Source organism: Lissotriton helveticus, chromosome 4_1 (genome assembly GCF_964261635.1).
Source record: "Lissotriton helveticus chromosome 4_1, aLisHel1.1, whole genome shotgun sequence".
NCBI classification, from domain to species: domain Eukaryota; kingdom Metazoa; phylum Chordata; class Amphibia; order Caudata; family Salamandridae; genus Lissotriton; species Lissotriton helveticus.
In genome coordinates this window covers 1039370102-1039388075 of record NC_136063.1, presented here as the reverse complement: position 1 = coordinate 1039388075, position 17974 = coordinate 1039370102, and the positions used below count along the sequence as shown (strand labels likewise).

Here is a 17974-nt window from a genome sequence, read left to right as displayed (position 1 = left end):
GATGAGGGTGGTATGGCATATGGTGTCGAATGCGGCACTCAAATCCAGAAGGATGAGTGCCGCCGTGCCTCCCTTGTCCAGTTCTTGTCGTATGACCTCAGTAACCCCAAGTAGGGTGGACTCCGTGGAGTGACCTTTTCTAAAGCCTGATTGTGAGTAATGAAGCAGATTATTGTTATTGATAAAGTCTGATAACTGCTTGTTAACGTGCTTTTCTAAAATTTTAGACATAATCGGTAGTAAAGATACCGGGCGAAAATTAGAAAACATTTCGGGGTCGCTATTGGCCTTTTTTAGCAAGGGGACTACCATTGCGTGTTTCCAGTCATTTGGTAGTATAGCTTCCTCTAGGGAGGCATTTAATAGTGCTCTAAGTACCTCCAGGGTAGGACTGTAATTGTTTAAGAATATGTGCAGGTAGAGGATCTAGGGGTGAACCTGATTTTATGCTATTCAAGGCAGCTCTAAAGGCCAAAGCGTCTATTGATTGCCATGTACTAATTTCTTGATTCTTCGGGAGCTCACATTGATCTTTTTTGGGAGGTGTAGGGGAGCTGATATTGATATCATCATTATTGGGTGTAAAATTGGTGTATATCGTAGCTATTTTTTCATGAAAGAAATTAGCAATGTTATTACATTGGGTAGGTGATAATACAGGAGGTTCAGGTAGAGTTGCTGCTCCCGCTAAATTTTTAAGTACCTTAAAGAGGGTCCCTGAATGATTCTGCGCTTCTAAAATCGTGTTCTTGGTAAAGTTTCCCCTGGCGATTTTACATGATAGGTGATAAGTATTGAGCGCTAGCTTATACTTTTCTTTATTATCATGATTATAATTTTCCTCCATTGTCTTTCTAACTTCTTACATCGGCTTTTTTCCTCTTTTAGCTTATCTGAGAACCAGGGCGCTGGAGGGTTACATGATTTTAGTTTACTTAGGGTTGGGGGAACGACCGTCAGAGCAGCATCTGCTATCCAGCTATTAATTCTGTGATGATCCTCAGTTGTAATTTTATCTATTTCAAAGCCCAGGTTGGATCTGGTTAGTTGTTCATCTAGATCATTTATCTGAAGTTTTTTCCATTTTCTGAGCCACACTTCTGATTTTTTAATATTTTTGTGAGGGGGAGCCCATATGGTAATTTTACTAAGAAAGTGGTCCGACCACACAATGGGTAGTGTCGATTCCCATTTAATGCGATCAAAATTTGCAAATATGGGGTCCAATAGGTGGCCGGCCTGATGGGAAGGAGCAGAGTTCCACAGGTGGATGTTTAAAGCCTCTAGATCTGAAAGAAAGTTGACTATCATTGGGCAATCACAATCTTCTAAATGTAGGTTTAGGTCGCCTAGGATGGTAAACATGGAAGCCTCAAGTAAGAGAGGTGCTAAAAGGTCAGGTAGGGCAGCCGTCCATTCTCCTGCCGCCCCGGGGGGCGATAAATCAGGAGCCTGGGAGTGTTATTTGCAGAGTTGGATTGAGTTTAAAAAGTCCTGCTTCGCAGTTACCTAATTTCGCATCAGTCCATTTGCATTGATAGATATTTTTAAAAATTACACAGATGCCTCCTCCTCCTTGGTTCTCCCGATCTTTCCTAACTATAGAATAGTTGGGGGGGAGGGCTTGGGCTATGTCAGGGCCAGAACTGTCGGATAACCAAGTCTCTGTGAGGAATAACGCATCTGGCTTCTGATCAATTAAAAGAATAAAAATATCCTCTTGGTGTTTTGGGAGTGATCTACAATTGGTACTCAAAAAGGAGAATTGACTATCTTGCTTGTCAAGTTTGTTTTGGTTAGAGAGTTTGCTATCTGCTGATACCCCAGTAATTTCGAGTGTTGCGGGAGAGAAGGAGAAGTTGCAGTGTTGACAACAGCTCGTAGGAGAATCTGGGTTCAGTGTTCTACATTTCTCATCGCGCCTCGCCTTAAGGGCTAGCAGTGTATCTCTCGAATAAGTGGGAGCTGTGAGGTTTTGGGCAGGGGGGGTGGCCCCTGGTCCCGTCTGGGCGCGGACGGGCTGGCCTTTGGCGCGCCTTCGGTGCGCCCGCTGCGCTCGTCCGCTGCGCGACAGCCCCATGCCTGTTTAAATAGTGTCTCTGCAGGTAGTTCCCGCCCCCCGACCTCTGCCCCGTGACTCGAGCCTAGTCCCGCCTCTGCTCCCTCCACGTCAAGCGGGAGAACCCGTGGTGGAACGGGAAGCCGGCGGACTGGACTGTGGGCGTTGGTGAGGTCAGACACTTTACAAACATTAGTGACGATTTAAAACAAACATGAGCTGCATTTTGTGTATTTAAAATGCAGTTTAAAAGTGATGGCAATTTAAAAATACTAGTGCCTCCGTAAAGGTTTCAGTGCAAAATCAGGTGTGCAAAATAAGCAGATTATCGTCCATCAAAACCCGCCGCCTCGCACCCTTACCAAACATTGAATGAAATGTTATGAATTTTAAATCCGGAATTCTTCCTACAAACTAAATTTACAGTCTCTATGACGAACGATGATTGTAGGGATGAACACATAAAATACAATTTACATCCTTGCAGCGGAGTTATAAAATTGACTAAATCCATTTCAAACACTTGAACTTGCTAGTACAGTCAACTTCACAAACATCCACATTACTAGTAATGCCCATTGCTAGTAAGCAATCATTGTAAACTAAAAGACTAACACTTTGTATCTCCATCATAGTATGCTAACCACCAAATTCCAACAAGAAAGACTTCAATAGCTGGAGTCATGCTTGAAATTAAAAGACAGGTTAACAGGATGATTTACTCAGTTTCATCTGAGAAGTCAAATGTTATAACATAATAAAACTTATGATTTAAGTACCTCTCAAGGTCTCGATTTGGATACAGTCTTGCGAGTGGCGATAGTGCATGAGTTAGGACAAGGTAGGCATAATGAAAGACCTGCTGGACATGCATAGCACCGTAAGAACTTCTGCCTACATCATTTCCTGGAAGAAAGAAACTTTAAGTGAGACATGTGCACAATGAAATCACAGCTTTTAAATGGCTAACTATCTTAAAGTGTATTCTGTATAGATTTATTCTAACACCAAGTGCAGAGTTTTATTAAAGCTATTTCCATACACTTGCCTTCGAACTGCTGCTGAAAAGCCAAGTCCTAAAAGCTAAGTGGTTAACAAGTGGTGTGTTAGAAGAAATCTGTCAAACCCTAAATTACAACTATAAAAGATTAATGCCAAGCTAGCCAAGTTATTTTTAGACGCTAGTTTGATTTTCTACTAATTTCTACTACGCTACTCGTGGCAGGAGTTGAAAATATCAAACACAAAGCGGAAAGGTAAAAAGTATATACAACAATACCACCCCATATCAGTGAAAAAAGGGTTAAAGCTCTATCAAAAACAATCATAGGCAAAATCAATATGTTAAACGATGGATGGCAGCTTGTTGGCTTTGTATTTGTTTATGTTGGGGGCGATACTCTTTAGCCTTCGACAACGGACTAAAAACAAAATAACAAGTTGCTTACCTTTGGTAATACTATGCATACCCACAAGAGTGAATTGTTAACTAGGGTGATTTTTTGCCAGACGCAAAAAAAAAAAAAAGTGTGACCACCTTTGGTCGAAAGGATCTCTAGTTGGAAGAACCAACTTGTCTAAGAATTAAGTGTAGGGAGGGTTAACCAAAAGTGCCTGCAATTCGCTATCGCTACTGGCAGAGGCTATCGCCACAGGACAAGTTTTCAGAAATAAGATCAGCAGAAGCCAGCTGCGCATCTGCTTAAAAGAAAAACATTAAGTAAGAACTAAATTAAAGTACCATTGAGGCATAATGAAGGGCCTGGGAGGAAAGATATGCTGCAAACCTTTAGGCAATATAGACACAAGTCACTAGAACAAGAATAGTTGGTCCAGCAACCACAGGAAGGTAGAAATGGCAAATGCCTTTAACTGTGCTAAAAGAAAAGCCTTCCTGGGCCAGGGAAAGGAATAACAAAAGAACTTCAGACAAAGGGTGCAAGACAGGGTATCAATTGATTTAGATTAAACCAAGCCACAAACCGGTCCAATTGGCTGGCACAGATGGTTTTAGTATAACACCTGGCTGCCAGAATGACACACACTTTAACTGTAGCCGCTCAACCTCCAAGCATAAAGATGGTGTGGATAGGTTTGGGTGCAGTACCCTGCCCTGTTGCTGCAAAAGAAGATCCTCCAGAAGGGGCAGCCAGACTAGAGGCCAGATGATCATGCTCAGCAGTTTGGTATGCCATACTCTCGATGCCCAGTCCAGATTTACTGAGATAACTTGGACCCAGTTGTTCCAGATATCGAGAACTCTGGAAAGGAGTCGTATTGGTGTTAAGGCATATTTGAGTTCTGATCTCTGCGCATGACTAAAGGAGTCGCCAAGCAAGACCTGCTTCGAAAACTCCAGTGCACAGAAGTGCTGACGCTACGTTTTGGCAGTAGTGAACGAATCTAACCAAGGTTCTCCCTAATCTTGTAAGCGGCTTTGCACCACCTCCGGATGCAGACACCATTCGCAATACGCTAGACATTGAAGGCTGAGTTAGTCTGTTTTGGAGTTCAGAGCACCCACCAGTGGTAAACCACCTAGAATATGTACTCATGTCCAGTGATGTAAGGCTTCTTGACAAAGGGTCCACAACACCTTCCTCATTTGCTTATTGTAATAACACATGGCGGTGGTCTAGTCAGTGAACACCTGAACTAGCCTTCCCTTGATGGAAGGAAGAAAGGCTTTCAATCCTAACAGCTCACTCTCAGTCCCAACAGACTAATGTGGAGCAGATTCTCTGACATAGACCAGAGGCCTCTGAACTTCATCTCTTCCAGGTGGCCATCCCAACCCAGAAGTAACGCATCTGTCACTATTGAGAGATCTGGGTGGGGAAGAGAGGTCAGTCGTTGACAAGATCGTGGTCCTTGAGCCACCACCACAGGCCTTGCAGTTCCCTTCATTATCTGCACCAGGCCAGAGACATTCCTCTCCAGCTGTGCCCATTAGGTCTTCATGTCCCACTACAGAGCCCGCCTATGCCACTGGGCATGTTTCACCAACAGGATGGAGCAGGCGATGAGGCCCAACAGTCTCAGAGTAAGTCTGAATAAAATCCAGAATAGAGACTGAAACATCAGAATCATAATAGCCCAAATATCGTGGGTTCGCTCTTCCAGCGGTTTAGCCTGAAACTACAATGTATCCAGAAAAGTTCCAAAGAGTGTCTGAGAGGGAGTCAGGTGTGACTGGCATGTTGATCGTGAAACCCGGCGAGGGCAAGAAGTCCGCCATAGCCTGGAGGTGGGAGACGACTATGTGGCAAGCCCACTTTTTACAGCCAATTATCTAGGTAGGGCAAGATTGGCACCTCTGACCTCCACAGATGTGCTATAAGCACAACCATCACCTTTGTGAACACTCAAGGGGCACTGGTAAGGCCAAAGGGGAGCACAGAGACCTGATGCTCCTGGCCCACCATGAAGTAGTGTCTGTGGACAGGCAGTGCTAGAATGTGAAAATAGGCACCCTGCAAGTCCAATACTACCATCCAGTCTCAAGGGTCAATTGACGAGACCTGAGTCAGGGTGGGCATCTTGAACTTTTCCTTTTTCAAGAAGTAATTGAGAGGACACAGATCTAAAATAGGACAGAGGCCTCCAGCCTTCTTTGGCAACAAAAAGTAACCGGTACCACCACCATGACCTTTTGATGCTGGCACCTTATCGATGGCTCATCTGGGCAGAAGGGCTAGTACTACCAGTCGCAAGACCACATGGTGGTACTCTGTCAGATGATATAGGGATGGATGGAGTGGCTGTGGGGTTTGGAGAAGGAGGGTGTACCCCTTTGAACAATCTGGAATTTGACATAATCTCCCTTCATTGATGCAGATAGTATCGATTCTGCCGTCAACTGGATGTACAGAGGGCGAGTTAAAGAGCCTAGGACTATGCCACTGCCCCTGGGAGTGGGATGGGGTTGTACCGGAGCAAATTTGGCCGAACTCGGATTTTGGGCCCCACGTGGTTTTTGGGAGATGCATCCTCATGCCACTAAAGTACAGTGAGAAGCAATATGGACAAAACACGCAGTCTCAACATAACAAAAAAATAAGTGAGAGCAGACAAACAGTGTGGGCACAGCAAAAGAATTAGTGACGAAACAGCACTCAGACAAAATGAGGCGGGGAACAACGGGAACCAAGCTGAGGCAGCTGTCCTGGAGAGAGTCACCAGACCCTGATCTTATCACCACTGACCAGGAAACAGTTGGAGTACAGTGGCCTTCGCCACGCAAGCTTAACCATGTGTGCCTTAATCATGCATATGTGTGGTTAAGGGGATGGGGGACCTCAACAGGAAGAAAGGCAGAGGACACGCTGAGAAAAGTGGGACTATGCTGGGGGGTAGTTTTAAGGGCTGGGGGGGGACAGTGGGGCCGGGGTAGTTTTCAGGGTTCGGGGGAGTTGGGGTAGTTTTTAAGGCAAGTATTTACTAGGGCTCGGGATGGGGGCTTGGGGTAGTTTTTTTAATATTAGGGGTTAGGGTGTTGGCCTAAGGGCAGGGGAAACGGTTGGAAGGTTAAGGGTCAGTGCGGGGGGGGGGAGGGGGGATTTGTTGGGTAGTGTATGTTAAGGGGCAGTGTTTTAGGGCAGAGGAATGGGTAGGTTTTAGGGCTTGGGGGAGGACGAGGTAGTGTTTTAAATTTGGGTTTTAGGCCCAAGGACAGTGGAAATGGTTGGGGTAGTTTTAGGGACAGCGTGGGAGGGGGTAGGGGTAGTGTATGTTAAGGGTTATGGACTGCACATGCGTGTTTGTTATGGGGCAGGTAGGGAGCTTGTAGATTAGGAACAGAGTGGGAGCAGTGGTGAGCTTAGCCATGCATAGCCCTTTACCATTCATGCCTTTAGCATGAAATTGCATGGTAAAAGGCATGTGTGGTAAAAGGCATGTGTGGTAAAGGAATGCATGGATAAGACATTGGTGGTTCGGGCAGCGTGATAGGCACGCATGGGTGAACCACGTGTGCTTCTATCATACAACCCAACTGACCTGTTGAAGTACCTTACAAAATGGAAGGCCACATCGAGTAGTTTCATTTCATTGTGACCTTCAGTAAATTGTGACAGTCTCATCACCCCTGTCCACTACAGATGAAGCTCTTCAACCACATGCTGTGCGCACTTAAAACTGCATCATGACACTGTGTCCTGGCAGAAAAAGGTTGTTTGTATCAGACACTATACTCAACTGCAACTCTACAACCTTGCACACCATTGTGTGTTTTGAGGGCTCTGGCAGCTATAGCCCATCAGATTCACAATGCAGTCGAGCTGAAGGCCACTATCTCCTGGTAAGGTCTTTTGGCTAACTGTCTCAATTGAGACTATATGTTGGCACTTAAAGCTGCCTGTTACCCAACCATTCAGAGAGGGTTACACCTGTATCCCGTGTGTGCAGAATAAAAGCAATTAGCACGAAGCACAGCATTAACCCACTTTAAACTGGCTGCAGCCTAAAGAACAGTGAAGTACTTTACAGACAGGGCGCCTAGCCCATCTTGAACCAGTGGTACTTCAAATACTTTTGGGAAATGGAGGCAGACAAACCTCGTACAGATCACAGGAATAACAAAAGCTCCCAGGTAACCCACCACCTGTAACAGTCAAAGGTCTGCTTGTGGATGAACAAGTGAGTAAGAGAGCATGTTTTTAACAGACAAGCAGCCCTTGTGCTTCTATAGAACACAGACATTAAGAGTACTTAGCTTCTCTCCAAATCTCATGCCTCAATCGGACATGTAGAATGTCGGAAATTCCATCTTCAGTGCGCAAAGGTGTTCGCAAGGCTTTACCAGACAGAACTTTGCTGGCTTTACTGAGAATTTTCAAATGTGGCCACAGTCTTAGCAAGTTCAGCAATCCCTAGAGTCAACCACAAAGATTTTGTACAGCAAGGCTCAGAGAGACATGCTTACTTGCTAAGTTATATAGTGCTCACAGTGACATAAACAGTTTACTTTTACTTGCTTCTACACTCTAATCCTTTTGCTGGGGATATTTTGGCCCAAAACCTCTGCAGTCGCCAACTACTTCTTTCACCAACTGCCATCTTATTGATGTTGTTGCAGTAGAGTTTTATAGCACCAATTGGGCACAAATCGGAGTAAAACTTCAGGCCACAAAAGATGGTAGCCAACAAAAGCTCCCTCCCTAGACGTACACATGTCTATTTGCCTGGACAGGTTACAAGGATCTGTTTTTTCCTTGACAAATCGCTCTCCATTAACCACTGCGTCAAACCTCTCTAACCTGTATTACCAGGATTCCAATCTGAATAACCAACCCTTTAGGCAGGCATATCAGCAGAGGACTTGTCTGTGGCAGGCACATCTAAATCTCAAGTGTACAGGAAGTGTTCATAGCATGCTTGACAGTAAATCTACTCTTGTTTAAGATGGGCTGCATTTATTCGGCTTCCGACAAGAGGGAGAATATTGGTTATCTTCCAATGTTCAGTTTAAAGTTGTCAGGAAGGACCATGGCATCACCCTGAGGCAGTCAGTAATGTTGTGCCAGAAAATGCATTGCCCATACCATACAACTGGATACATTCAGAGTGGAGGGCCTTGGCTCACAAAGACTGGGTTCACCAATCCCTTCATGTATCCACTAAGTGAGAGGAATAAATCCCTTCATTCACATTGATTAAAAGAATACTACCCACAGACACTTACCAGTCACTGTGCTTAATTATCCAAAACATTAACAACGATGACAGCTTATAAACTTTTTGATTTATTCTAGTCTTGCTACATTTAACAAACGAAAAGCTACAGCCTACAATTTTCAGCTTGGAGGACCTTGCCCGTCATTATGGCTAGAAGGGGCTGCCTGCAAAGGACCGAATAAGGCTACAAACAGGTGAAGGTCTGGATACTACACAAATGTCCTGGCCAATCTAAAATTGATAGGCTCAGCCTGGCAATCACGTTTGGGACCAGAGTCAGAAGAATAGCAGTATTTTCAACTAGTCTATCCAAAAGAATTCCCACAGGATTCATTCTCAGGATACCCAAGTTTTCAGTGACCGTGAACAGGGCACAGTATTTCCAGTCAGAACAGTCATTTAGAACCCAGTCATGTTATTCCATGAGAAGCCTGCTCAGCTAGTCAGCCATCAAACTCTACTGGTCTGGGAGATGACTGCCAATGTAATGTAGAAAACAATGGCAGATCAACTGCCTCAAAAGTACTCTGGATAGGCTCCTCCAAGTTTCAATAGCTAATGCAAATGAGGGTTTCCGGTCTAAAGAGAGATGTAGTTAAATGAAAGGAAGAATTTGAGGGCCAGGTTGACTACACCTGCTCAAGCATGTGGATGCATTTTTGATCTGAGGACGTTTACACCATGGCCTGAGACCAGCCATATGAGTTCCACAGATCCTTACACTTAAGAATCAATCATAACTACAAATGAGGTCTGGGAAATGGTGCCCTCTGCTTTAGATTATTACTCTTGCACAACAATGCCAGAGAATGAACAGAGCTCTTGTTCAGATTATGCCTTTTTTTCCTAAATCTCTAGTAATTTGCGACCACTATTTTTTGGAGTCCCTATTAAGAAAGTACTAAATCTAGTACGTTATTGGGTTTGTAGATCTTGTGGCAGCTTTTGCATCAGCATGGACTTGATCAGCCAATCATTTGCTATGGGTACTTGTCCACCTTTCCACAATTGGGTAGCTGCCGTGCACTGCTAGAAGCCTGCAAAGTGTTCTTTAATATGAAGGAATAATTAGTATGGATTGTGGAAGCCATCCACTTAGAACATTATCCAACCCTCTGGGCTTCAAAAGGGATGTGAAAACGTGTGTCCTGCAGATCCATGGGTCCTCTTCAATTTCACTGGTGTACATTTTCAAAGACTTGATGAATGACTGGCTACCATGACTGGCTACCTGAACTCTATGTACATATGGGTAAAATTTCAGACCTAGGAAAGACATTTCAGATGGGGGCCTTCTTGTGACAAGTTGCAGAAGTCCCAACTTTGATACATCATCCCCACCACATTCTGTAGTAAGGTTACGCATCATGCAGCAGCCAGTTAGAACAAACAGGCCTTGATAACGTGAGCAGCATGTGGGTCATTGTATTAAATGCTTATAAAATTAAGCAATCAATTGCACTTTGCTCTATGTTTTGCCACAAAGTAAGTTACTGAAAGTAGCCAGTATTCCATTTTTGTGCAGTCTGAAAGTTCTTTAAACATAGTTGCTCCCTTGGTAACCAACAGCAAGGTCCACACCACAACAGATGGTGGCGTCAACAAACAAGTTACTTACCTTCTGTAACACATTATCTGGTAGATACTATCTAGCTGCAGATTCCTTACCTTTGAATTCCCAGGCGTCAGGCTGGATTCAAAACTTCTGTTGAGCAATACCCCTTTCGAGCACCATCGGGTGGCCCCATTAGACCGTGTGACATAGTCCGTCGGCACCGTCAGTTAGGACGTCGCTGTGCCTATATAGGAGCCACCCAGGCACACCGACATCAGTTTTTTCCACGCCAGTAGCACAGAGCCAAAGAAACTGACGTGGTTGTGTGCAAAACTAAGGCCCTGAAAGGAGGAATACCCTAGCCCAAGAACATTAGTCCGTGAAGCAGGAGGCATGGGTGGAGCTGTAAGGAATCTGCAGCTAGATGGAGTCTACCGGATAATGCGTTACCAAAGGTAAGTAACTTGTTTATCTGATAGACCCTTCTTGCAACAGATTCCTTCTCATTGAATTAGATACTCAAGCCATGCCATCCCGGCGGTGGGCTGCAGACCATTTTGCTAAACTAGGAAGAACTGCAGGAACGGGCGAGCAAAATGCCCGTCCCTGCGGACCGGACCATCCAAACAATAGTGTTTTGCAAACGTCTGCAAAAATACCCACGCTGCAGCTTGACGCATGTCTTGCAAAGGGACACTCAGGGCCACAGCTCTAGTTGCAGCCTTTTCCCTGCTGGAATGGGCCCTTAATCCCTCATGCGGCTGCTTCTTCACCAGGCCGTAACAGATCTTAATGTGAACAACCCAATGCTCTTTTTTGGGTCCAGACAGAGGAGACGGTCCTGCTCGGAATGCGGGGGAGCAAAGAAGGCGGGCAAAGTGATGGACTGACCCAGAAGAATTGGTGTCAATTTTTGGCACGAAAGAAGCCTTGGTGCCAAGCACCAGCTTGTCCGGAAATGACATAAGATAAGGAGGCGAACAAGGTAACGCCTGCAACTCACACACTCCGGGCCGATGTAATTGCCACTATGATGGTCAAAAGCTGGAGGGTACAATTGTTCAAAAGGCTCAAAGGGAGTGCAATTCAGATAGGTGAGGACCAAATTAAAATCCCACTGAGGCATGACAAAGGGAATAGGTGGAGAGAGGTGAGCCAGCCCTTTTAGAAATCTATGCACAATGGGAGATTTGAAGAGAGAAGGGTGGTCTGGCAGCCACAAAAAAAAGAATTAAAATAAAAAAATCAGAGAGCACAGAGATAACCCTTAAGAGCGCCCTACTGGGCAAGGGCTAGAATTAATAGAAGAACATTGGTAAGAGAAGCAGTATGAAGGTCAATAGACCTTTCTGTACAGTATAATACCAATTTCTGCCAACGGTAGGCATACACCGTCTTGGAGGGACGCCTGCCCACCAGAATAATGTTACAGACTTGGGGAGGAACAAAAGCTATCAACTGCCACCGCTCAATCTCGACGCATGCAGGTGCAGAGATGATCGGTTCGGGTGGAGAACCCTCCCCTGCTGCTGTGACAGAAGATCCTCCTGAAGGGGCAGCCTGAAGATGGATCGATGCTCATTCTCAGAAGCTCTGGATACCAGACTCCTTGCCCAGTCCAGAGCCACAAGGAGGACTGGGAGGCGAAGTCATTCCTGATCTTCTTCAGAACCCTGGGCAGGAGTGCTACAGGCAGAAAGGCATACAGCAGTCCTGAGCTCTACTTGCGATGAAAGGGGTCGCCGAGCAATAGATGCCTTGGAGACTCCAGCGCACAGTACTGCAGACACTGTCAGGGACTGTCCGGGACTATGTCAGGAACACAGTCAGGGACTTTGGCAAGGACTGAGAACTGGGTAGAAAACGTACAGTGCACAGAAAGAGTACTACAGCACTGCCCAGGATTACACGGAGTCAGAGGGGAAAAAGGGATCCAAAGGGGAAGCCTGTACAATTGAACAAGATGGGTAAGACTCAGAAAGGAAGGGCACCCACAAGGCAATTTAGCATTCAGAATAACTACACCCAGGACGAATGTGCAAGACATATATGAAACAACATTAATAATAATGGGGAGTTTGGGGTAAAGAACTCTGGAGCTCCGCACGGTAAGACTGAAGCTCAGTACGTTTCTAAACCCACAATTGCGGATACAGATACTGACTGCAAATACCCATAGGATATGCATGCAAAGGCAGGGTCTGTGGAGCCAATACCTATAGGAATGTTACGTATGCAACTAAAAGACAATACTCACAGTGAACAAGAAACACCACCTAGGTAGTCTGCTGTGCCCACGGATCCTGGCGATCAAACAGGAACATGCAAGGCAGTAACAGCAAGGGGGTAGAACTACACAAGCACAATAGACAAGGAGCTAGCAAGAAGGAGTGCTTAACAGGAAAGGAAGAAAATCACAGGGCACACTTGGAAGAAAGCAAGTAACAAATATACAAGGTAATAGAAGCAAGACAGCAGAATAGAAAGACAGCAAACTAGGAACTGGAACCAAGGAAATGGGAAGAAAGCAGGGACTGCAAAAAGATATATAGAAGGGGAGGCTACAGAGGTATACTAGAATAGTGCAGGTTCAGGAATCAAGAAAACATAGTATCATAGAAGGCAGTGCAAGGGCAGGAACAAGAATGAAGTTAAGGCTCAGGAGTCAAGGTAGCACTGCAGGCAGTGCTAGTTTAGAAACAGGGAATTACTAAAGCTTCAGGACTCAATGTAGCACTGCAGGCAGTACAGGTTCAAGGAAACAAGAAATAGCTACAGCTCAGGACACAAGGAGTCAAGAGAGCACTGCAAGCAGTGCAGATCATGAACAAGAAGTAGCTGATGCCAGTAACAGAGAATAATTATAGCTGTATAGCTCAGGAACTCAGGAAACAAGACAGCACTGCAGGCAGTGCTAATTCAGGCACAAGAAATAGCTAGAGCTCAGGAACACATTGGAAATAAGGATTGGTCTCACCGATACACAGCTACAACGATCAACCCTGGGCTGAAGGGAGCTGGGGCTTAAAAGAGCTCACAGTAATTACATGCATCAGGTGTGAGCAGGCTAGCAGTAGCCGGCCACAGGTGAGGTGAATTCCTCCACCCATCTGTGGCCTAAAGGGGTGGAGACAAAGCAGTGAGAAGGGGATTATAGGTAATGGATTTTCCAGCATGAGCATGGATTGGGAATGGATGTCGATTCCTAAATGGTATCCAAATGCCTGGAAATCAGGTTATGCATGCAGGAGTGTGTCTGGAAGCATATTAGAACACTGGAAAGCGCCACAATTCGGCCCGCTGGTGGTGGGCACGAGAGCAAAGGAAGTGAATCGTGACACTGCGATCTCTTCGGAGGCCAACAAATCTAACCAAGGTTCTCCCAACTGCTGAAAGAGACCTTGAGCTACCTCAGACTGGAGATACCATTTGTGATCCGCTAGGCATCAACGGCTGAGTTAGTCTGCCCTGGCATTCTAAGAACCTGCCAGGTGTTGAACCAGCAGGGTTATGCCTTGCTGTTCCAGCCACGTCCAGAGACGCAGAGCCTCTCGACAGAGGATCCAAGACCACGTCCTGCTTGTTGCATTACCACATGGCGGTGGTGTTGTCTTAATACCTGCACCAGCTTCCCTTTGAAAGAGGAAAGAATCGCCTTCAAAGCCAATCGAATCGCCTGGAGCTCCAATAGGTTTATGTGTAGCACGGTCTCCAGTGGAGACGGGTGTCCCCTGATCTCCACCTCTCCCCGATGGCCACCCCAACCCAGAAGAGACACATCTGTCATGACAGATCTGGTTGGGGAAGGGAGAGGGGTCTGCCATTGACCCAATTGCCAATCGTCAACCACCACTGCAGCTCTCCAGTTCCTTCCAAGATCTGGACCATGTCGGTGAGATTCCCCCGATGCTGGGCCTATTGGAACTTCAGGTCTCACTGCAGAGCCCGCATACACCACCTGGCATGCTTCAACAGGATGCAGAAGACCATGAGGCCCAACAGCATCAGAGTCCGTCTCAACAAAATCCAGAATTGAGGCTGAAACATCAGAATAACCTGAATATCCTGGACTGGCTTCACAGGTGGACAAGCCCCAAACTGCACTATGTCCAGAACTGCTCCAATGAAAGGGAGCGTCTGAGAAGGAGTCAGGTGTGACTTTGGCACGTTATTAGAGAACCCCAGTGAATGCAGGAGGTCGGCCCTGGTCTGAAGGTGGGCGGAGACTGCCTGGGGCGAGGATGCCTTAAACAGCCACTCGTCGAGGTAGGGGGAAGACGGACATCCCTAACCTGCGCTGATGAGCTGCGACCACCGCGTTCACCTTCATGAACACACGAGGGGCAATGGTAAGGCCGAAGGGGAGCACGGTAAACTGAAAATGCTTGTGGCCTAGCATGAACCACAGGTATCACCTGTGCCCCAGCAGGATATGGATGTGAGGACGCATCCTGCAGGTATGGATTAGTTACTTACCTGTAATCCTAGTTCTCTTCCAGGGGTATACTCAAAGTCATAAGCACTGAATAGTCCCGCCCACGTGCGGGACCCCGGAGCAATAGCCAATAATATGCATATATCTACATATACATACATATACATATATATACATACACATATATATATATATATATATACACACACATATATATATACACACATATATACACACATATATACACACATATATATACACAAATATATATACACACATATATATACACACATATATATATACACACATACACACATATATATATACACATACACACATATATATATACACATACACACATATATATATACACATACACACATATATATATACACACATATATATACGACGAAAATCAAAGAATTATTTAAACTATTAGAAAAAAAGTCATTTCAGGAGCAAGCTAAGTGGTGGGAGTCTAAGTCACTACAACGCTACAGTGAGGTAAACCGTATCCCACGGGGCCTGAGAATATTAACAGCCCCTACTTATGAAAATCCAAATGCCGAGTTGATGAAGGAGTGGGCAGAAATAAATCTAGAGGCATCACGACGCCAAGTGCAGGTGCTTATCAAATATGCAGACATTGACAGAGCCATACTCCTCACGGAAATAGACGCCTTAAATGAAGAAATTGATGGCCTGGGGGAAGAGGATGAAAAAAACAGACTCTTAAAAATTATGCAAGAACGTTTGAAGAAAGAGGAGGCAAAGATCGTGGCAAGGAAGACATACAAGTTCCAAAGGGACAGGAACGACTATGAGTTGGGCCAGATCTTTACTTTTGCACGAAAATTCGACACTCTTCGCAGGGGTGATGCCAAACAGCAACAACAACCGACCAAACGGAACCCCCCAGGCCACCTTAATCCGGCAAGGAAAGGAAATGGTGAAACAAGCGATTCGTCTAATGCTACAGTGAGTTCGGATCCAGATTCTGATTGGGAAGCAGACCGCCGCAGACAGGCGGAAGCGGCAAAGCAACCGAAACTGACGCCTGGCCAGGAGATGATTTTTTTAGGCCAGGACAGGCGGAATACCCTGAGATCCTACACAAAAAACAGTCAAGAAAATGTAGGGCAAATTACAGGCGCCGCCAGAGGTCGCGGCTGGCAAAAAAGAGGCGCACAGAAGAAAAGAGGTGGGGGATCCGGACGGACCAATACCCCACAACAGGAATAAAACCAGCCTCTAGTCGCACAATTGTGAACCTTACTCATCTGAAACTCAGTGAAAAGGAGGAGAATATACTAAAACTTGGCTTGTCATATGCACCCCCCTGCGACTTTGACTATGCAAATACCAGATGCAACGTCTACAAGGCAGTCAGAAAATTGAAGTTGCGTAAATTCTATGCCTTAAAAAATAAAGATGGAGTGACGTCAAATGTGGAAATTCAGCAACCTGAGGCATCACAAGGAACACGCATTATAAGTGAGCTTTGGGAAACAGAAGGAATGGGCTATGAAGCAGCCCACAGCCCTAATATAACTAACAGTGGGATGGATGAAAGTGGGAATAGGATATCAACAATGACGGATTTTAGGGCACCATCTACCTTCTACCCCATCCTTCTACGAGACAATATTGATATTTTCCAAGAAAATGTGATCACAGATCTGAAAAAGTTGCAGGTAAAAATTGGGAGCAGGAAATGTAGATATTCAGCCCAGCAACAGCAATACAAAGCACTGACGGAGAAACTAAACAAAGAAAAAAATGTTGTAATTAGGAGCAGTGACAAAGGGGGCAATGTGGTCCTTATGACCAAAGTCAACTACGATAAAGAGGCCTACAACCAACTTAACGATGGTGATTGTTATGAAAAAATCAACAACCGTGAACTCCTGACCATCAAGGAAGAGTATCACCGAAGATTATGTAAGTGGCGATCGGCCAAACTCATTACTGACAATGAATTTGATTATCTAAAGATTGAGTACCCTGTAACACCGATATTGTATTTTTTACCTAAAATACATAAAGACCCCATCCACCCACCAGGAAGGCCAATAATATCAGCAAGGGGGAGCCTTCTTGAACATACCTCTATTTATATAGACCACTTCATACAAGGTTATGTTCAAAAATTGGGGTCTTACATACGTGATACAGGGGACTTTCTTGTCAAGATCAGAGATGTACAGATTCAGGAAGGGGATTGGCTGATTGCCCTTGATGTAATGGCATTGTATACCAGTATAATGCATAGTGATGGCCTTGAGGCAGTACGGTACTACTTAACAAGAAGGGAACCAGGCAATGAGAAACACAGCAAAATGCTGTTAGACATGTTGGAGTTTTGTTTGTCGAACAATGTGTTTCTGTTCAACTCCCAGTTGTACCGCCAAAAACAGGGGGTGGCAATGGGGGCCAGTTTCTCTCCAAGCTATGCATGTTTGCACATGGGGGCTTGGGAGGAACTGGTCCTAGGGCTTGGTTTCCGACACATCATTAGGAACAACTTAGTGGCATGGTTCCGCTTCATTGACGACTTGTTCGTCATTTGGAGAGGGAGCCAGGAAGAGGCCCTCAAATTCATTGAGGATATTAATGACAATCCCCTAAATCTTAGATTCACTGCAACACTCAGTCAGGAAGCAATTACTTTCTTAGATGCTGAGCTCTACGTCAATGGGTGTCATTTGGAATCTAGGGTACACAGAAAAAAGACTGCGGGCAACAGCATTTTACATGCTGCTAGCGCGCACCCAATTCACCTCATCTCTAGTATCCCATACGGGGAAATGCTTCGGCTAAGACGCATATGTAGCAACCCAGTGGAACTTGAACAGGCACAAAAGGAAAGCAGGGAGAGATTCCTGGAAAGAGGATACTCCGCAAAAGTGATAGACAGGGCTATACAGAAATCCATACTAATGGGGAGAGAGGAGCTCCTAATTAGAAAAGCGGATAGAGAGCTGTCTAGTCAGGCCAAAACTAAGTTAACTACAGTTGAGCCTGAATGCTTCAGATTAATTACAGGATTCACTAAACAACATCAACAAATCAAGAAAATAGTGAATAAACATTGGCCCATTGTGCTGAGAGATAATGTCATAGGTGAGAGCTTACCAAAGACAATCTCTTTAACTTACAGCAAAGCCCCCTCTTTAAGGGACCATATAGTTCAAACCAACCCAGATCCCTTTACGAAAACGGAGTGGTGGCAAAGAAATAAGGGGTTCTA

The 17974-nt window shown here is 45.2% G+C and overlaps 1 protein-coding gene across 1 annotated transcript in view; it reads right to left on the bottom strand.

The window, feature by feature from the left end:
• Positions 1-17974, bottom strand: part of TENT4A (terminal nucleotidyltransferase 4A) — a 606146-nt gene that overhangs the window by 189716 nt on the left and 398456 nt on the right. Inside the window, exon 8 of the mRNA XM_078687633.1 lies at positions 2839-2965. Coding sequence (XP_078543759.1) covers positions 2839-2965 — 127 coding nt within the window. The remainder of the gene's footprint in view (positions 1-2838; positions 2966-17974) is intronic.